Source organism: Schistocerca serialis, chromosome 1 (genome assembly GCF_023864345.2).
Source record: "Schistocerca serialis cubense isolate TAMUIC-IGC-003099 chromosome 1, iqSchSeri2.2, whole genome shotgun sequence".
In the NCBI taxonomy this organism is placed as follows: domain Eukaryota; kingdom Metazoa; phylum Arthropoda; class Insecta; order Orthoptera; family Acrididae; genus Schistocerca; species Schistocerca serialis.
Window position 1 is genome coordinate 917,490,148 of NC_064638.1, and position 23,340 is coordinate 917,513,487.

Here is a 23,340-nt window from a genome sequence, read left to right on the forward strand (position 1 = left end):
TAAATGACATAGTAATTGCTCCATTGTATTGGCTAGCCAGTGCAGCAGTTCTGCTTTTGCTGCATAAAATCTGCCATCAACTGGGGATATCTGTATGATATCATTCATGATGTAAGTGTGCTCCCCTACACAGCTCAAGAGAGTGTCAGACTTGGAGCTGTCATGGAAAATGCCTCCCCCCCCCCCCCAAAAAAAAATCCCAAACTCTCTCCTGCCCTCTGTCTAGGCTGCAGCACTTCACTCCCCACCACCCCCACCACGCTTGGTATATTGAAGTTAGTCACAGACGTGGTGCCATGTGGGGTCAGAGGATGACTGCAGATGAGCTCCCTGGGTCCAGTAGTGGTGCAGAAGAAAATTGGAGATTCTTCTTGTGTGGCCTAGCTGGCTGTGCCCTGCATTACGCTACAAGCAGGTGCAGCTGGAATGTCCCTGACATTACTGGTCTGAGAAAATTGAACAGTGTGCCACTGTGTCTGTCCAAAACAGTCTGTGGTACAGTATCTTGGTTGTATGCACTCATTACCAAAATAGGAGGCCAGCAGGTGTCACACCGTGCTCAGGTACGCAAGGGTCCTTGCTCTTATCCGCAGCACAGCACAAAAAGCATTACTTTTGTTTTTCACACTTAATGATTGCTCTTTCTGCTGGTTTTAAACTCTAAATGAAACACCAAGGAAGTCCCTGTCTTTTACCTATAGTCCACTAGGAACATATATATATCTGATGGCTCCATTGTCAGAACATGAGTGATGAGGCCAAGTGCACTGAGCAACGTTATTGGCTGCTGATGTTCACTGCAGGGTCACCAATGAAGTGGACTTGGGTGGGAATACTCATAGTTGAATAACTAAGTCAGCTAGTGTAAATAATAAGCACTGCATTGCTGTGGCCATGATACAGAGAACATCCCGTGCAGGGAGGGGGAGGAATAGTATGGTGGGGGTGCTGGACAGTGAAGTGCTGCAGGTTAAATGGATGGCAGGGGAGAGTTGGGGAGGGGAGGGGTGGAGGAGTGGAAAAGGAGAGAAGTAAAAAGACTGGATGTGGTGGTGGAATAATGGCTGTGTAGTGCTGTAATGGAAACAAGGAAGGAGCTGGATGGGTGAGGACAGTGACTAATGAAGTCTTTTTATTTATCTCCTTTTCCACTCCTACCCCCCCCCCCCCCCAAAAAAAAAAAAATCCCAAACTCTCCCCTGCCCTCTGTCTAGGCTGCAGCACTTCACTCCCCACCACCCCCACCATGCTATCCCTCCCCCTCCCCACCCCAGCCTCCTCCTTGCCCCCACTCAGTCGCCACTCCCATCATGCACTGGTGCTGATGCTCACAGTGTGGTTTCAGTTGCCTGAGACTGCAGTCATGTGTGAGTTGTGTTTGTGTCAGTGTGAGTTTGTCTGGAGTGTGTGTGTGTGTATATGTGTGTGTGTGTGTGTGTGTGTGTGTGTGTGTGTGTGTGTGTGTGCGCGTGCGTGTGTGGGCACGTGTGTGTGTATTGTTGACGAAGGCCTTAATGGCCGAAAGCTTTATTAATTGTGAGTCTTTTTGTTGTGCATATCTGTGACTCAACATCTCCGCTATATGGCGAGTAACAAGTTTTATTCTCATAATATTGTTAACTATTGATAAATTTGAACTGGCTCAACCAAAAATAGTCTTGTTGTACCACACTTGCCATTGGACATACAGTCTCCTTCTCCCTTGCTATGCTTTCTGATTTTGGAGCCGTCACAATTATTAACTGCATTAATCTTAAACTAAGTAGCCATGTATAAGAGAAAGAGGGAGAGATTGAGAGTGAACTAATTATCTCTGAACAAGGACAGTGTTTGAAAACCTAGCAACAGTTTTAGTCTTGTTTATATGCCAATTGATGCTCAGAGCCTCAGTAATACAGTGAATTGTTATATCCTTACTCCTTTCATAATTTGACTAATGTAAACTATTTATGCTTACTAAATTGATATGTATCATAAAACAATAGTTATGTATGAGCCATAGGGAGAGGCAGTTGTTTTTAGTGAACTTTGCAGCTGATCATCCAGCTAAACAGGAACCTTCTAGTGCCTAATAAATTAGTTTTTATTATTTATTTATTTTTTTTTTTATGTCATAGTAACCATTAGTTTCTTGCTTTATATAACATGGTTACTTGTTAAAGACCCTCATACTAGAATACAGACCCTCGCTTTGACTCTAGACAAGGATGTAAGGATTGCATGACTTTTATTGTTATATTTGATTATTGTGGTTGTATAAATCAAACTTCAGCTGAAACTGATTTTTATTATTAGTAACAAATATCAATAAGAAGTAAATGTACGGAAACAATAGACCCTGACATATATTTAGTTATCTACTCTCTATAGTATTCTAAATGTATATTTTCTTACAGTTGATTCATTGTCTCAGCAATGAAATATGTAAGACAACAAGCAGAGAGAAAAACATGACAGCAATCCAGTCTTCAAATCAAGACAATCAGAGATAGTTCCAAACACAAAATATACCTATCAAACTTACGTAATTAGTTTATCTATTGATTCCATTTTATGTTGTTATGAGGTAGTCTGTATGGAGTTTTTTATATAATACCTTTAATGTCTATTTTTGATACTGTTTTCAAGGGAATAAAATTTATTTAAGGACAAGAGAATTCCATGTAGACTTCAGTCTAGACTGTAGGCTTCAAAGCTTGAGAGAATATGTGATGTTATTTCAGTGAAAGCAATGTGGAGTGAAATGTACAAAGAACTTGGCGGTGTGAGTGCACTTATCAGTATTATATTGTACTCACTCTGGCCTGGGTGCATGCAGTGATTTGTTTGGGATGGGTATCATGAAGCCATTGTATCCTCTCATACAAGCTGGCCCACAACTGGTGTAATTGGTTCTTGATATCCTGGATACAGTCACTGGGATGGAGTTGACATCCAGGCTGGCCCCAACATTTTCCATTCGGGACAGATCTGATGAACTTGCTGGGCACAGGAGTCATTCATACCATATGGTTTCCCACACCATGGCACTGGGAGCAGCACCAACATCCCATTAAGAATGGTACTATCTCCCAGGTAGCCACCACACACACTGATGATGGCCATTTTGGGCTATGCAGAACTATGATTCACCACTGAACACAATATGACACCATTCATCAGCAGTCTATGCTTATTAGTCATGTCATCAATCCAAAAGCAGGCATTTGTTTTGTGGCGTTAATGGTAGCCTATGTGTGGGATGATAATTCCCTAGTCCAACTGCTGCTAGTCTTCAAGCAGTAGTGTGGGATGGCACAGTTTGTTGATGGGAGTCCATTACTTTCTCTCAGTTGGTTGCTGGAGGTGTGAAAAGGCTATGATGTGTCTGATGCACAATAAGGTGATCCTCCCTTGCAGTAGTTTGACATGGCTGACCAGAAACTTCATGATAAGTACTCCTACCCTCATGTATGGACCATGCAGTCCATCTCATATGAGTGTGCGACATCTCTGTGTCCTTCATAGTGATCACTCAAGGTATGTCACTGTTCATGAACATTATATACCCTACAAGTCTTGATAACAACACTAAATATGAACATGGATGGTCATTCCATCTGTCACAGACAATTGCAACTGTAATCATTTACATACCTGCTAATGGTGTGTATAAGTGCAGAGTCACAATGACATGTCTCTGGGTGCTTCACTTTTTTGTCAGACAGTGAATGTTTATTTATTTACCAGGCAGATCATTTTCAAGTAAGCTCATATTATTTATTTGGTAACTTTTCTGTCAATGTAAACTGTAATTACTATGTCAGTATGATTTATTGCATTGCAGTGTTGTAAGATTCCATTTTTTTTCTTTTTTTAGAACTGATAAAGTATTTAGACTGTTTATGACTTGCATATACCTAAGAATTTTATTGTTCTTTTGTATCGTTGCAGGTGTTATGCATCAAGATGACACCATGTATCTATTTCATGTGTCTGTTCTATTCCCATTTTTCAATGAAGGTGCTCCAGAGATACCAATTCTTGAAAGACATACAAAGATGTGGGCAAATTTTGTCATACATGGGTAAGGAGAAGTTACATTTAGATTATACTCCTCATTGTCAATCATATCTCTCTCTCTCTCTCTCTCTCTCTCTCTCTCACACACACACACACACACACACACACACACACACACACACACACACACACACCTAATTTTGTGTGTATTGTAACAGAGCACAAATTAGCAAATTGCAGCAAGGAACATTTTATTCTTTAGCCATTTCCTTGATAGAATATGAAGCCCATCAAGAAAATGAGTACAAAATAAAATGCTCCTTACTTCAACTTGCTCTGTTGCAATACACACAATGCTAGATCATCTTGTTACCATGTCACATAAACGTTATTTGAGAAGTACAAGGTTGAAAAAAGTTTTTATGCCATACTATGCACATCGTTTATAACCAAAGATAATACTTTTATGCAATTTATCATTTTAATGTGGATAACATCTGCTTATCATAATGTGCTGTTCATGTCAGTGTACATATGCACTTTACTGGCTCTTGTTAATCATTTTTGTACATCCATATGGTATAATGCAGGAAAACTCTATTTGTGATAATTGATATTTACTGATGATACTATGGATACCATACGAATTTTATATTTAAATTGCGTGAAAGCATAAGAATATACCTGGGTACTTTATGACACTCAAATATACACATGCTAATACTATTATACTGCATACAAATACCAACTAATAATTTTAGTTTCTTCATCCCAGCAAGGCAATAAATCATCACATAGTATGTCCCATTAGTACACAGTCAGATGATTTCTATCATGTAAATGTACTCCATAATTAAACACAGGAACATAATATGTTCTCAAATTTCTATTTCGTTGTATGTCACATTGAATCTCTTGTAAGCTGAACAAACCATTTATAGACTGTTACAGCACAATACTATGTGAGTTACTTTCTGAAGAATTTATCTATGCTGTAGAAGCAGTGGCAGAGGTCAACAAAATATAAATTTGTACTGCTTTTAAAATTTGATAAGGTATCTATTGATTTAATTCTTTTGGATCAACCTATTGTAAATCCTTTTACTATAACATAAGGTCTTCTCTCACAGATATTGTTTTTACTTATTGGACATAGAAATTCTTTACAGGCCTCGTCTCAATCTGTCCTTGTTGACTACAGTAGAAACATTTTGTACACAATGTGGTTGTTTGCTATATACACTCCTGGAAATTGAAATAAGAACACCGTGAATTCATTGTCCCAGGAAGGGGAAACTTTATTGACACATTCCTGGGGTCAGATACATCACATGATCACACTGACAGAACCACAGGCACATAGACACAGGCAACAGAGCATGCACAATGTCGGCACTAGTACAGTGTATATCCACCTTTTGCAGCAATGCAGGCTGCTATTCTCCCATGGAGACGATCGTAGAGATGCTGGATGTAGTCCTGTGGAACAGCTTGCCATGCCATTTCCACCTGGCGCATCAGTTGGACCAGCGTTCGTGCTGGACGTGCAGACCGCGTGAGACGACGCTTCATCCAGTCCCAAACATGCTCAATGGGGGACAGATCCGGAGATCTTGCTGGCCAGGGTAGTTGACTTACACCTTCTAGAGCACGTTGGGTGGCACGGGATACATGCGGACGTGCATTGTCCTGTTGGAACAGCAAGTTCCCTTGCCGGTCTAGGAATGGTAGAACGATGGGTTCGATGACGGTTTGGATGTACCGTGCACTATTCAGTGTCCCCTCGACGATCACCAGTGGTGTACGGCCAGTGTAGGAGATCGCTCCCCACACCATGATGCCGGGTGTTGGCCCTGTGTGCCTCGGTCGTATGCAGTCCTGATTGTGGCGCTCACCTGCACGGCGCCAAACACGCATACGACCATCATTGGCACCAAGGCAGAAGCGACTCTCATCGCTGAAGACGACACGTCTCCATTCGTCCCTCCATTCACGCCTGTTGTGACACCACTGGAGGCGGGCTGCACGATGTTGGGGCGTGAGCGGAAGACGGCCTAACGGTGTGCGGGACCGTAGCCCAGCTTCATGGAGACGGTTGCGAATGGTCCTCGCCGATACCCCAGGAGCAACAGTGTCCCTAATTTGCTGGGAAGTGGCGGTGCGGTCCCCTACGGCACTGCGTAGGATCCTACGGTCTTGGCGTGCATCCGTGCGTCGCTGCGGTCCGGTCCCAGGTCGACGGGCACGTGCACCTTCCGCCGACCACTGGCGACAACATCGATGTACTGTGGAGACCTCACGCCCCACGTGTTGAGCAATTCGGCGGTACGTCCACCCGGCCTCCCGCATGCCCACTATACGCCCTCGCTCAAAGTCCGTCAACTGCACATACGGTTCACGTCCACGCTGTCGCGGCATGCTACCAGTGTTATAGACTGCGATGGAGCTCCGTATGCCACGGCAAACTGGCTGACACTGACGGCGGCGGTGCACAAATGCTGCGCAGCTAGCGCCATTCGACGGCCAACACCGCGGTTCCTGGTGTGTCCGCTGTGCCGTGCGTGTGATCATTGCTTGTACAGCCCTCTCGCAGTGTCCGGAGCAAGTATGGTGGGTCTGACACACCGGTGTCAATGTGTTCTTTTTTCCATTTCCAGGAGTGTACTTTGTATAGCACTGTTCTTAAAAGCTTATTTAAATCTCTATTTGTCTACCTACCTTCTTTTAATGCTATGTAGCTCTCAAGAAGTACACACAAATTTTACCTCCTTTTTCAATGTCCCAATTATTTAGCGATGTAGATAAGACTTATAGTACTACACTATCTTCGCCTTTTATGTATTATGATCCATTAGTCAATCATCACCCAATATCACAAGTACATGCAGGTATCCCATCACCAGTTGTAAGATTACTGATCTTAATTAACTTGGGCATTGTCTTCATTTATTGTCCAATAACTGAAACAACAGCAGCCTCAATAATTTCAACTAATCTAGTTGATACCATTAAAGTTAAATTTCAGTTAAAGTATATTTATTGTCAGAGAACACTTTCATTGTGATTATCTTGTAGATAAATAGTTCCATTATTATTTTTGTATGATAGATCAGCAATCTACTATGACTTGAAAGTGTATAACTTAAATACAATATATGAAGGCAAATTTCTCAAAATATGGGCTACAGACTTCATGAAACTTTACTCAATAATACAGAATTTGGAGTTACTGTGTGAACATTAATTAAAGAAGGCTCAAACAAGAGTGACTGTGGTGTTGTCCAAGGTTCCTGTCTAAAGAGTCACAAAGGAAAGTTGTTACAAAACGTTAAAGTACAGAGACATTACATTTCCAGTAATATCATAAAGAGTAGGAAATGTAGGTAATTGTTATACATGTCTGACAATACAGTTATTTTATTTAATTATTGATTATGTATTCTTAACATAGTATTTCTATTACATTCCCTTCCCTTGACCAATATTTTGTTCTTGCACATTTGCTTCTGTTGGCTATTAAAGCTTGCCAGAAATTTCTAGAAACTCAAATTTTATAACATACTTAATAACTGCAGTCAGTTCTCCTCAAATGCTACTTTTATTATTCCTTATCATATAGATATGAAAAATTTCATCTTCTGCAAGTGAATTTATTGTGTGTACCAAACATGTTTCAACTAGTCACACTAGGCTCTTCAGAGGTCTATAATACAAAGAAACTTATTTAATTATACATGTTTTGATGTGAGATCTGTAGTAGTAATAGGCAGCTCATTTAAATCTGGTTGTTTCAAAGTATTTGAAAGTATATGACTGAGTTTTTTACTTACATCCGTTTTTTGTCATTTTCATACATCCATCTAATAATGGGAAGTACATACTGGAACATCAACAATATCATGAAAAGGAATGACTGCCACTCACCATAATGATGACAAGTTGAGCTGCAGACAGACACAACGAAAGGACTGTTACATATATGCTTTTGCCCAAAGTCTTCTTTATGAAAGAAAAACACACACACATTCACAGAAGCAAGCACACCTCACATACACATGTACACTATCTCTGGCCAGAATGCAACTGAAATGCATTGAACAGGAGCAGCAATCTCGAACGGAGTGTGGTAGGAGGAGGGGTAGCAGGGTATGGGTAGTGTACGAGGAATCAGCACTGCCTGGCAGAGCATGCAAGGACTAGAGGTGGCAGCCTTGTCACGCCACCTCTAGACCCTGCATGCTTCACCAGGCAGCATTGATTCTTCTTCCCCCCACATGTACCCTGCTGTCCCTCCTCCTTCACCACTCCACTCCAGACTGTTGCTCCCATTCACCGCATTTCAGTTGCATTCTGGTTGGAGCAGCTGGAGACCATCCTATCATGATCAGGTGAAACATGTTTAGTGCACATAAATACCTACAACCTATATGACAAAGCATAATTAAATTTAATATTTGGAATATTTCATTAACTACCATACTTTTCTAATAAAAGTATACTACACTGATGGTAGTGCTCAATGTGGTCACACTTTGTCATCCAAAAATATTGTCATGGTTGAATGCACTCTTGCAAAGATGCACAAGGGAAAGGAGCACAGTATCACATAATGTTGACCAGTGACTGTGACAATGTCTAAAAATTTGGCGGTCAGTATACCCATGCAACATTATGCCTTCATACACCACAACACCTGGAAATTTGGAGTTCAGCTCCCTATGTCATAACTCCTGTACCACCAAAATGGTCATGATTGACAGTGTTTGTGGGTGCATTATGCATTCCCGTCTCTTGCAATATTTGGGTACATAATGTACTGAAGAACACTGTGCTGACAGTTGTGAAATTACTAAACTATCAGTTTAATAAGTCACAGTTGCAAAATACTAACAGGAATTCTTTACAGATGAATGGAAAAACTGGTAAAAGCCAGCCTTGGGGAACATCAGTTTGGATTCCATAGAAATGTAGGAACATGTGAAGCAATACTGACCCTACGACTTATCTTCAAAGATTGGTTAAAGAAAGGCAAACCTATGTTTATAGCATCTGTAGAGTTAGAGAAAGCTTTTGACAATGCTGACTGGAATATTCTCTTTCAACATCTGGAGGTGGCAGGGATAAAATACAAAGAGTAAAAGGCTATTTACAGTTTGTACAGAAATCAGATGGCAGTTATAAAGAGTTTTGGGGCATGAAAAGAAAGCACTGCTTGAGAATGGCATGAGATAGGGTTGTAGCCTATCCCTGATGTTATTCAATCTATATATTGAGCAAGCAGTAATGGAAACAAAAGAAAAAGTTGGATTAGAAATTAAAATCCAGGGAGAAGAAAAAAAACCATGAGGTTTGCCAGTGACATTGTACTTCTGTCAGACACAGCAAAGGACATGGAAGAGTAGTTGAACGGAATGGACAGTGTCTTGAATGGAAGGTATAAGATGGACATCAACAAAAGCAAAATGAGGATAATGGAGTGTAGTCAAATTAAATCAGGTGATGTTGAGGGAATTAGATTAGGAACTGACACACTTAAGGTAACAGAAGAGTTTTGCTATTTGGGCAGCAAAATAACTGATGATGGTCGAAGTAGAGAGTATATGAAATGTAGACTGATGATGCCAAGGAAAGCGTTTCTGAAGAAGAGAAATTTGTTAACATTGAGTATAGATATAAGTGTCAGGAATTTTTTTCTGAAAGTATTTGTTTGGAGTTCAGCCAAGTATGGAAGTGAAACATTGTCAACAAACAGTTCAGAAAAGAAGAGAATAGAAGGTTTTATAATGTGTTGCTACAGAAGATTGCTGAAGATTAGATGGGTAGATCACATAACTAATGAGAAGGTACTGAATAGAATTGGGGAGAAGAGGAATTTGTGGCACAACATGACTAGAAGAAGGGATCAGTTGGTAGGACACATTCTGAGGCATCAAGGGATCATCAGTTTAGTATTGGAGGGAAGTCTGGAGGATAAAACTCATAGAGGGAGTCCAAGAGATCAATACACTAAGCAGATTCAGAAGGATGTAAGTTGCAGCAGTTACTTGGAGATGAAGAGGCTTGCATGGGATAGAGTAGAAAGGAGAGTTGCATCAAACCAGTCTTTGGACTGAAGACCTCAACAACAACAGTCTAGATAAAAGAAAATTCGCAGATGGTGCTTCGTGTAATCCAGCAAGAGGCACACCAAAGACTGCTTCCGGAAGTGGAAACGGCATTGGGAGCAGTGTGTCAATTGTGGAAGGAAGGATTTTGAAGGAGGCCATGCACAATATGTAGAAGGTAAGTGTAGGAAAATTTTGTGGACAAAGTTCTGGAATTTTTTGACTGGACCTTGTAAGACTTGCAACGAAATAAAGCATAAGAAATAGGCAAAACAAAGGAATAGCTTTTATATTACGATTAGTGTCAGAGCTAGTGAAGTTATTCTACCTTTCTCCATTTCAAAATATGGAGCTCTTTAAGACTTTGATTAAAATAAAGCCTAGGAATAGGTAAGGTTCTGTCAGAGTATCTGATATTATTAGGAAAAATGGCAATATAGTGACTATTCATGTTGGTGTGTGGAACCTATGAGTCTAGATAGACAGTAAAATATCATCCACACTGTCATGAACACTGACATAGAAGTCCAATAATTATTTTACTATCAGATTAAGGGCACATGCATCCAAGTTGCTGACAAAAATAATATTCAAAAGAATGCAAAAGAAAATTAATGATAAATTTGGCTTTTGGAATGATAGGGGCACCAGGGAGGCAGCCAGTTTGATGTTGCAATTGATAATGGAAGAAAAACATAAGAAAAATCAAGAGATGTGTATAATATTTGTTGACCTGAAAGTAGTGAATACATATTTTAAAATGGTGCAAAATGTGAAAATTCTCAGAGAAATAGGAGTAAGCTACAGGAACAAGAAGAATGGAACATCAAGAATAAAGTGCTCGGACTAAAAATGATGTAAAATAGGGATGTAGTCTGTTCAGTCTATACACTGAAGAAGCAATGATGGAAATAAAAGAAAAACTGAAGAATAGGATTATCACTGATAAAATTCTTTGACGACTTTGCTTATCCTCAGTGAAAGTGAAGAAGAATTATAGGACATGTTGACTGAGTTGAACAGTCTAATGAGTACAGATTGTGGACTGAGAGTAAACAAATATAAGATGAAAGTAATGAGAAGTAGCAGAAGTGAGATTAGTGATAAACTTACCATAAAAATTGGGGATCACAAAGTAGATGAAGTTAAGGAATTCTGCTACCTTGGAAGCAAAGTAACATATGATGGCTGAAGCAAGCAGGACATAAGAAGTTGGTTAGTACAGGCAAAGAGGGAATTTCTGGCTACAAGGAGTGTTTTGGTGTCAAACATCAATCTTAAACTGGGGAAGAAATTTCTGAGAATGTATGTTTGGAGCACAGAATTGTATGAAAGTGAATCATGGACTGTGAGAAAACTGGAAAAGAAGAGAATCAAAGCATTTGATATGTGATTCTACAGTAGGATGTTGAATATCAGGTGGACTGAAAAGATAAGGAACATACAGAAAACTTGTGATACAAAGAAGGGACAGGATAATAGGACATGTTAAAACTTCATGGAATAACTTCCATGGTACTAGAAAGAGCCTTAGAGGATAAAAACTGAAGAGAAGACAGAGATTGGAATACATCAACAAATAATTGAGGACTTAGTATGTAAGTACTATTCTGAGCTGAAGAGTTTGGTACAAGGGAGGAACTTTCAGTGGGCTGCATCAAACCATTCAGATGACTGATGACTTCACAGCCCTCCCCCATGAGCACAGAAGTGGGTCTTGGCTGCTAGGCCAAGCTGTTAAAGATATGAGTGCTAGCATCTCCTTGCCACAGCACCACACCCCATTCTGGCAGTCAATTAGAGCTCATGGCAGTCCTCTAAATTATGCTACACAATAACATGGGACTCAGTGGTGTATTCACTTCACTATCATTGGTTCTTGGTTTCCACTTCCACTATGTACTCCAGTATTCTCTCTCCAGATTACAGTGGTGTCCCTTTTCCTCATTGTTGTCTTTTCTGTTCCCACTTGGTGATCTGCTGTTGGTAGCTCCAGACTAGTTGATTGAGTCTCATCAGGTTTTTCTCCAGTCATTCCCACCAGTTGGTTGCATCTTGGAGGAAGGTAAAAAGTTAGCAGAGTACCATGGAAGCAAAGCTTGTGAAATCTTGGATTAGTTACAACCACAGTAGCATTTCTGATGGATTCAACAACAGCAGCAACAATGGCAGCAGCAAAATTGGTTGCCCCATCAAGAAATTCAGCTTCTGAAAGATCAGCTGCAGGTACAGGTTACCCACCCAATACAGGCGGTGCCCACTTCCCATTCATGTTTCTGCCATCTAATGATGCCAAATAGAATTGGGACATAATGAGATTTTCACTCTGCAGCGGAATGTGAACTGATATGAAACGTCCTGGCAGATTAAAACTGTGTGCCAGACCGAGACTCAAACTCGGGACCTTTGCCTTACGCGGGCAAGTGCTCTGCCAACTGAGCTACCCAAGCATGACTCACGCCCCGTCCTCACAGCTTTACTTCTGCCAGTATCTCGTCTCCTACCTTCCAAACTTTACAGAAGCTCTACTGTGAACCATGCAGAACTAGCATTCCTGAAAGAAAGGATATTGCGGAGACATGGCTTAGCCACAGCCTTGGGGATGTTTCCAGAATGAGATTTTCACTCTGCAGCGAAGTGTGTGCTGATATGAAACTTCCTGGCAAATTAAAACTGTGTGCCGGACCGAGACTCAAACTCGGGACCTTTGCTTTTCGCGGGCAAGTGAGTTCGAGTCTCGGTCTGGCACACAGTTTTAATCTGCCAGGAAGTTTCAGAATTGGGACATGATTTACAGCAGCTGAAACAGCAACCCACTGCCATTCATGTTACTGATGACAGTCTTCAGTGGTCACTCTTCTTGTCTTGGGCTTCCCCAGAGTGTATTTATTACTTAAGATGGTGGCTTCTCTCTGAAAACCAGTCACACTCAAGTTTGTAGAAATGTGCACATTACTTTTGAATTATTATTTGCAACAATTGTATGTGATCACATCACGAGTTGAGTTTCATCAATACCAGAAGCAATGTGGTCAGTCATATCGCTCCTGGGTGACTGATTCACAAGAGTTAAGTTGTTGATGCATAACCTCATATGCAAACTCTTCAATTAGAGACATAGGTGTCCAACTGACTCCTGATCTGGAAGTACACATGTTAACCCTGAAACTAAACAACCCACTGGAAGATATTTGACAACTGCACATGCTTTTGAAATCACAGAAGTAAAAAATGAGTGCTTCATGGTCCAACCACAAGTAGCAATGCAGCAGACACCAAATCACACCCCAGGAATGTTAAATACCCATAAGCCATTTCCAAGATGGCAGCATCACGATTTCTCAACATCAGCTGTATCAATGGCCTCTGAACTGCCAGTCATGCCACATTAGCATGAGCAGGAGGGCCATCTATCATGCTCACACTGTGTCACAGCATATCTATATGGACAGTGTTTTGAGCATTGGGCACATTGCACCTATTGTAGAAAAGATGGGAATCTCCAAAGACACTGCGATAAACCACAAGGTTGATAAGATCCATTTCTCTGCAAACAGCATGGGATGGTGTATGAACATCAGGCAGTAGTTCCCCCAGATGATACTATCACTAACGAGCTTTGATAAACTTCACAATTGCAAACAAAGACCTCCAATTCCAGGTGGACATGGGAACTATAGTTTCCTTGGTAAGCTCTGAAAGTATTATATCTAGATTCCCCAGAGTTAGAACCACACTCCCATTGCCTTGCTTGTATACAGGGTGGTCCATTGATAGTGACCAGGCCAAATATCTCACGAAATAAGCATCAAATGAAAAACTACAAAGAACGAAACTCATCTAGCTTGTAGAGGGAAACTAGATGGCGTTATGGTTGGCCCGCTAGATGGCGCTGCCATAGGTCAAACAGATATCAACTGCATTTTTTTAAATAGGAGGCCCCATTTTTTATCACATATTCGTGTAGTACCTAAAGAAATATGAATGTTTTAGTTGCACCACTTTTTTCGCTTTGTGATAGATGGTGCTGTAATAGTCACAAACGTATAAGGACGTGGTATCACGTAACATTCCACCAGTGCGGACGGTATTTGCTTTGTGATATATTACCCATGTTAAATTGGACCGTTTACCAATTGTGGGAAAGTCAATATTGTGTTGATTATGGCTATTGTGATCAAAATGCCCAACAGGCATGTGCTATGTATGCTGCTCAGTATCCTGGACGACATCATCCAAATGTCCGGACCATTCGCTGGATTGTTACATTATTTAAGGAAACAGGAAGTGTTCAGCCACATGTGAAACATCAACCATGACCTGCAACAAATGATGATGCCCAAGTAGGTGTTTTAGCTGCTGTTGCGGCTAATGCGCACATCAGTAGCAGACAAATTGTGCGAGAGTCGGGAATCTCAAAAACGTTGCTGTTGACAATGCTACATCAACATCGATTGCACCCGTACCATATTTCTATGCACCAGGAACTGCATGGCGATGACTTTGAACATCATGTACAGTTCTGCCACTGGGCACAAGAGAAATTACGGGATGATGACAGATTTTTTGCATGCATTCTATTTAGCAACAAAGCATCATTCACCAACAGAAGTGACATAAACCGGCATAATATGCGCTTTTGGGCAACAGAAAATCCACGATGGCTACGACAAGTGGAACATCAGCAACCTTAGCGGGTTAATGTATGGTGCGGCATTATGGGAGGAAGGATAATTGGCCCCCATTTTATCGATGGCAGTCTAAATGGTGCAATGTATGTTGATTTCCTATGTAATGTTCTAGCAATGTTACTGCAAGATATTTCACTGCATGACAGAATGGTGATGTGCTTCCATCATGATGGATGTCGGGCACATAGTTCATGTGCAGTTGAAGCGGTATTGAATAGCATATTTCATGACAGTTGGATTGGTCGTCAAAGCATCATACCACCATAAGTTCACCGGATCTGACATCCCTGGATTTCTTTCTGTGGGGAAAGTTGAAGGATATTTGCTATTGTGACCCACCGACAACATCTGACAACATGCGTCAGCGCATTGTCAATGCATGTGTGAACATTACAGAAGGGGATTACTCGCTGTTGAGAGGAGTGTCGTTACACGTACTGCCAAATGCATTGAGGTTGATGGACGTCATTTTGAGCATTTATTGCATTAATGTCGTATTTATAGGTAATCACGCTGTAACAGCATGCGTTCTCAGAAATGATAAGTTCACAAAGGTACATGTATCACATTGGAACAACCAAAATAAAATGTTCAAATGTACCTACGTTCTGTATTTTAATTTAAACAACCTACCTGTTACCAACTGTTCATCTAAAATTGTGAGCCATGTGTTTGTGCCTATTACAGCACCATCTATCATAAAGCAAAAAAAAGTGGTATATCTAGAACATTCCTATTTCTTGACGTACTACACGAATATGTAATAAAAAATGGGGGTTCCTATTTTAAAAAAAACGCAGTTGATATCCATTTGACCTATGGCAGCGCCATCTAGCGGACCAACCATAGCACCATATGGTTTCCCCCTTCAAGCTACACAAGTTTTGTTCTTTGTGGTTTTTTCAGTTGACGCTTATTTTGTGAGATATTTGGCCCAGTCATGATCAATGGACCACCCTGTATATACGAAATACTAATTTTCACAAAAGGGAGCATCTTAAAAAATGAAAATCTCTTCAAATACAACTGTGATGTACACACATATGAAACCAGACAGAAGGTGAACCTACACAGGAACACAGTAAATAAAAACTTATGCAAAAGGGAAGTGCATCATTCTGGAGCTACGTTATATAACCACATGCCTTCTTTCCTAAAATGCATACCGACATTAAATGCATTTAAAATAAAGTTAAAACAGTTCTTGCTTGACCACTGCTTCTATTCTTTGTCTGAATTATGGAACATCATAATAAGTAAACCTCATTTACCAAATTTCACTAACTGTCAATTCGTAATATAGTTTACATTGCACTTATTATGTCATCTCACTTAATAACTGCTATTATCACATGTAGAAGCACTGTAGTACACCAACCTACATTATTATGCATTTTTATTATGTCAACAATGTAGTCAAAATGACTACTGTATTGTAAACTAACTATGTTTACCACTGTCCTATATCACACTCAAACAATGTAAGAAACTGATTCTTGGACCAATAAATAAATAAACATTGATAGCATATACTGACAGTTCAGTTCCCCTCCCCTTGCAACTGTCACATCCTACAAGAATGTCTGACAGCTGATAACATTATTTGTTGTTGATAGTTAGACAGAAAAAGTCTTGGTCTGGATACCATCCCTGTTGTTTGGATTCTCCATCAGTGATGTAGTTCATGTCATCTCTGCCGTTGTTCCCTTCCAGGAACTTGATGACCTCTGTGCATTGTTTGTACCTATATTTGAATGTGACTTGGTATGCACCACAGCTATATTGCAGGATGAAAATTGAAAAAAGTATGACATGTTTTAAAATACTAGGGAGCAAGTCATTAAGTATATAATAAATGAATAAGGAAATGGAAAATAAATGTGCTTACCTGATTGACTGCAATAAGGCAGCACTATATTTCATTCTTATAACTCAATTTGTTGCATAAATATCTTTTTGTGTGGTTAATGAATCTGAATGAGTTCTAAGCAGGAAACATTCATGTATGTAAACATATAACTCTTTATAAACTAGACAAGCAAATGCCTGCATTAGCATCAAATGTATCTTAAATGTTCTGTTTCTGGGATTTATTTAAGAAATGATAAATATAAACACACTAGCTGAAGTCAGCCCAAACAAATACTGTTCATCACGTCTTTTGTGCAATGTCCAGTGCTAAAGGAAGCATCACTTTGTTATCCATTAAAAGCAAAATGATTATTAAAGTGGATGTTTATGTACCCATTCAATAGAGCATCCCCAAATTAGTCTATTGTGATATTTGTTTTGGCAATAGATATTAATATGAGCAGTAAAACAGGAAGAATAAAGTGTACTCCGGCAAAAACAACACTGCCCTGGTCCACAATGGATGCTGCTGCCATGCAGCAGCACCACTCATTTGCTGCTGGATTCCTCATTATTCTTCCTCTTTTACTGTTCTTCCTGTTAATACATGCTGGTAAAACAAATATCGCACTAGAATAATCTAGGGCTCCTCCATGGAATGTGCATGTAAAATTTAACATTAAAAATTGTGTTTTGTTCATAATGAGAAACAAGCCACAACTTTCCATCAACAATTGGCATTGCTTGATAGACATGATGAGCAGTAGATGTTCACACAATGCAAAAATGGATTTACAAAAACGGATTTGCAAAAATCTACCAAAACACCAGAGAAAATGTGCCTGATGCCCCTTAGGAGGGATACCGTGTGTGTGTGTGTGTGTGTGTGTGTGTGTGTGTGTGTGTGTGTGTGTCTGCTTTGTGCGTGCTTGCACATGTGTGCATACTTGTGTGTGTCAGTTGATTATTATTCATAGTACAGAACTCACATGCAACACTTCACTGTAGCTGAGTGTCGATTTAGATTAGTGGTGTTGTCCTGTGATAATGCCAGGTGTTTGTAGGCAGTCTCTTGTGGCTGGGTTTTATCAATGCAGGCAACATTAAAAGGAGCTAGGCTGATAGCCTAAGTTGTGCATTGCCCACAGTTTAAAAATACCAGAGCAGTTGTAAGGTTAATTGCTCTTGGAACGAATCTGACTCATGTAAGACCTACAGTGGAAGCTCACACTGGTAATCTCAAAGTTGTCTTATACAATGACACTTTGTGAAAAGTTAAGGAGGATGTGTATATCCAGTTACAAAGAGTAAAAAATGCTGTTACTAGATCTGAGGCAACAGAGGTTCAGCTTAGCAAGCAATATGCAACAAAGCTTGGAGCTGAGTTTGAGGAGAAACTGGAATCAGTGTTTAGTACTAACATTATTTCCTTATTAACTAGTTTGCTGGATGTCCCAGTTGCTGTATTTATGTTCACACGTTATATGTGGCTCCACTCTTTGTTTCTTATTTGCTTCCAAAAAGATTCTAATACAGCTGATAATCCATTTCCAAGGTCCAACACAGTAATAGTTCTCACTTTCCCCATTTCCAAAGTAATAATAGGCTGACCTTTTTCATCGATGCTCTCTTTAACTGTATTTCCTCCAACAAAACTGCTTCAATCTACTCCCTGCTTTCCCTTCGCATAATACACACATCTTTGCAAACACTTACAAGTTTAATTTCTTCATCCCCTTTAAATCAGTCATTAAATATCATATTAACATGCTGCTCACCATTTAATTCCTCAATCCTTTTAGCCACTTTAAAATATCTGTTTCTCCCATTCCTCAGGAATTAACATCTTATGCATCTTTGTGTAAGATACACAATGACTTACATTATATTCTGCTTCCTCTTTCTGCACCCAGTCATTACTGACATCCTTATCCGAAAACATATGACCTGCACCTTCCACAGAAACATGTTCAGTTACTTCACCCTGATGACAACTTTCATTAACCACTCTTCCATTTCCATTATTAACCCCCCTCCACTACCCAACTCATCCTTTACATAATTAAAATTACTATTTTGCATATTGGTACAAGTATATCATTAATATTCACCTATTGTCCACTGCATCACCATTACTAAAAACAACATTAGCACACAGTCCAGTCTGAATATGCATATCCAAATCAGTATTTGACAAACAGACAATATTTCCATTACTTCACTCTTTCATCATTATCTACATTTGCCTCTCTACAAGCTACATCCCCTCTACTAATTTCACTGCTACTAATTACATTGTCTCTCAGTTCAGCACCTGCTTCCATTTTGTGCAACAGCACTACCTTTGTCCCAGACATCTGATTATCATTGCAGTATAGTTCAATCACACTGTTTCTGTTAAACAATTCTCTAACATATTAATCTCAGTGTTCATTACTGCCGTTATTTTTATAATATAATATTTATTTCTTTTATCACATCTGTTCTACCTATTCCAACCTCACCACATATTTTTGTACCTTATAAGTGTACTGATATTGTAAATACCAATTTCTGCCAGCTGCAAGTCTGCCAGCTTTAGTTATCTGCATTTTCTGTCACTCTTAATTGTTATCTCTGTGTGATAAGGAATGAATCAATTTTAGTCTAGTTTTTTTGTCAGTATTTTAGTCTTGGCTAGAATTTAGTCTCCATCAGCTCTGGAGACTTGCAAACAAATGTATACAGACAACCCGATTAGTTCAGGCCACTTGTCCAATCCTTGTGATTTCCAATATTTTCACCTCTGTGTTTCAGTGCACATGATCTCAAAAGACAGAACTGCCAGAAAGGTATAGAAACAGTTGTAAAGCCAGCAGGCAGACAAAAAATGACGGCTTGCCCATTCCAAAGATTAACAATCATAATACATTTTGAGTTTCCCATCAAACCCTAATAAGTTTGTTATTTAAGAAAACAAACTTCTTGTAATTGGAAACTTTAAAGATATTCCTGCAAATGTGTATGCATAACAGTATATCAGTTGGAATGCAAAGAAATTGAATAAAAACACTTAGAAGGATACAAGTTAGTATCACATTACAGTAAAAACAATTACCCTAGGCTTAATACAATGGAAGGTTGAGTGGAAACACGTAAACAATTTGGAATAAAGTTCCAAGCCATAGACCTGAACAGTAATTGGATGGAATAGTTTCTTGACAGCTATACTTTAATAAAAGTGTTTAAAACATTCAAGATATTGGGTTTGACAGTATAGAGAACCCAGTGCAAAATGTTATAATCTTCATTACAGAGGGTACGAACAACACTTAATGAAAATAACTGGGAAGCCATTTTCTATGGAGACTTCAATATTTATTTTGTTATAGGTAATAGTGAGTGACGGATAGTGTCACAAATGCCAGCTTTGGTTAGGTTCCCACAGTGACATTCCAAACAAGTACAACTGTCATCATAAGGTTCTGTTTCATTATTATTCTAAGTTTCCTCATAAACTTTAGTTCTCCTACTCTATTTTCTGCCATACTGTCTTCAAACGACTCTTTCTTCATGTTTACATGCCCCTCACTACTAATCACTCTGCCCCCTTCCCACCAGATCACTCATTTAACAGGATAATTAACCACTGTATAACGAGAACACTATACTTTGTTTTTTGTTGATATCAGCTGCTGTTGTCGACTGCTATCCCTTTACATGCCATCTGCTTAGCTACCATTGTTGGTCATACTCCCACATAAATCTTTGATGTTTACATGAGGCCTGCTCCTTGCATAGGCTGCCATTCCCTGGGATGTAATGCAAATTGGTTCCCCACCCCGAGCGGCTGCTGTCAGCTTCATTGATTGTGACATTTGTAGCAGTTACTGGTCCTGTTTCCTGTCTTTCCCAGTTAGTTTGTCCCTCACACTTTGTCATTCCAATGTATTGTCATATTTTACAATTATACCACAGTTTAATATGTGTCTTGAGTCCTTAATTGTGCCAGTATGGGACAATGCTTCAAACTGGTGCACCATATTCAATGACTTGGTGCCCCCTATTACCATTTCTCATGTAATTTTGTTTCACTTTTGCTACCTAAGACGTTCATAGTATGTCTATTAAAACTGCCACTATTCATGTTTGATCTAAAGTTTGCATTATTCATCTCTCACATGTATATAAGACCATTACCTTGTATCCTCACCAAGTTGCACGATATGTGTTGTTCCACTTACCTGTTGTTTTTTGTTGATCTTGGTTTTAAATAAACTGAAAATCTCATATCTCATCAGACTGAAATGATATCCTGAAAACTACGTCATGTAGGGTAGATCCAAATGATGTAGACTGAACATTAAATAAGTTTTAAAGATAGTTCATCCCAATATATTTGCAGAATACCGTAGTTGGTGATCACTTCTGATTTCACAATCTACAGTCTATACAGATAAATAGAAGTGAATCTCCTCCTTTTTAAGCACATAAGGGAGGAGAATCAGCCAGTTGTTAAGCAACATCATGTTGTTGTTGTGGTCTTCAGTCCTGAGACTGGTTTGATGCAGCTCTCCATGCTACTCTATCGTGTGCAAGCTTCTTGATCTACAACATCATAGGTCTCTGTTTAAAGTTCACTGTGGCACTATGCATGCACAAGCACGCGTGCACACACACACACACACACACACACACACACACACACACACACACACACACACACACACACACACAGATATATATATATACATATATATACACTCTGAGGTGACAAAAGTCATGGAATAGTAATATGCACATACACAGATTGCAGTAGTATCATGTACGTGAGGTACAACAGGACACTGCATCGACAGAGCTGTCATTTGTACTCAGTGATTCTTGTGAAAAGGTTTCTGACGTGATTATGGCCACACGACAGGAATTAACAGACTTTTAATGCGGAATGGTGGTTGGAGCTAGATGCATCAGACATTGCATTTCAGAAATTGTTAGATAATTCAATTTTCTGAAACCCACAGTGTCAAAAGTGTGCTGAGAATAAAACTCTCACCACAAACAGTGCTGTGGCTGATGACATTCACTTAATGACCAAGAGCAGTGGCATTTACATGGAGTTATCAGTGCTAACAGACAAGCAACCATGCATGAAATAACCATAGAAATCAATGAGGGGCGTATGATGAATGTATCTATTAGGACAGTGTGGCAAAATATGCTGTTAATGGGCTATGGCAGCAGGCAAACAACGAAAGTGAATTTGTTAACAGCACGACATCAACTGCAGCACATCTCCTGGGGTCTTGACCATATCAGTTGGATCCTAGATTACTAGAAAGCAGTGGCCTGGCCATATGACTCCCAGTTTCAGTTGGTAGGAGCCTGATGGTAAGGTTCAAGTGTGGCACAAACCCCATGAAGTGATGTATCCAATTTGTCCTCAAGGTACTATGCAAGATTGTGGTGGCTCCATAATGGTGTTATCTGTATTTATTTGGAATGTAGTGGGTCCTCTAGTCAAACTGAACCAATAATTTACCCGAAATGGTTATGTCTGGCTACTTGGAGACCATTTGAAGCAATTCATTGACTTCATGTTCCCAGGCCATGTCGTCATGACACTGGACCACAATTATTCGCAGTTAATGTGAAGAACATTATGAACTATTCAAGCAAATGATCTGGGCACCTAGGTCACCTGACATGAATTCCATTGAACATTTATGGGCCATAATTGACAAGTCAATTAATGGTATGTTGATCATTCATTCACACTGGGATGTCACCTGGCTATTCACAGACTCTAACATATCTGATATAGAGATTCATGTATATGAGCATTGAGTTCAGAATGTGACTTTGGAGCAGGTTGGCTATTTAAAGACAAGTGTAAAAACGTGATGCGAATTCAGAAACTACAAAGTGCTTTGAAGTTATGCCAAGCTACATTCTACTATTTTTGCTATTGTTTTGATTATGCAAAATGTTTCAAGTTAATAATCCACTAATGTATATGAAACATTATTTCTAAAAACAAAGATGATGTAACTTACCAAACGAAAGTGCTGGCACGTTGATAGACACACAAACAAACACAAACATACACACAAAATTCAAGCTTTCGCAACCAACGGTCGCTTCAACAGGAAAGATGGAAGGAGAGGGAAAGACGAAAGGATGTGGGTTTTAAGGGAGAGGGTAAGGAGTCATTCCAATCCCGGGAGCAGAAAGACTTACCTTAGGGGGAAAAAAGGACAAGTATACACTCGTACACACACACATATCCATCCGCACATACATAAACACAGTGTGGTGTCTTTCCACTCCCGGGATTGGAATGACTCCTTACCCTCTCCCTTAAAACCCACATCCTTTCGTCTTTCCCTCTCCTTCCCTCTTTCCTGATGAAGCGACCGTTGGTTGCGAAAGCTTGAATTTTGTGTGTATGTTTGTGTTTGTTTGTGTGTCTATCAACATGCCAGCGCTTTCGTTTATTAAGTTACATCATCTTTGTTTTTAGATATATTTTTCCAATGTGGAATGTTTCCCTCTATTATATTCATATCATGAAACATTATTTCTATACATATGATTTCAAAAAAATTATTAGGCGTTCTTGGGAGCCAGAAACATAAGAGATGGAATGGATTTTGGATTCCAGCTTGCTATGTATCAACCTCTAATTATAGACCCATCTCCCTCATACCTCC

At 39.6% G+C, this 23,340-nt stretch overlaps 1 protein-coding gene across 1 annotated transcript in view; it reads left to right on the top strand.

The window, feature by feature from the left end:
* The window catches only part of LOC126412224 (esterase E4-like), a 237,478-nt gene that overhangs the window by 174,230 nt on the left and 39,908 nt on the right, over positions 1-23,340 (top strand). The window contains exon 10 of the mRNA XM_050081716.1: positions 3,934-4,066. Coding sequence (XP_049937673.1) covers positions 3,934-4,066 — 133 coding nt within the window. The remainder of the gene's footprint in view (positions 1-3,933; positions 4,067-23,340) is intronic.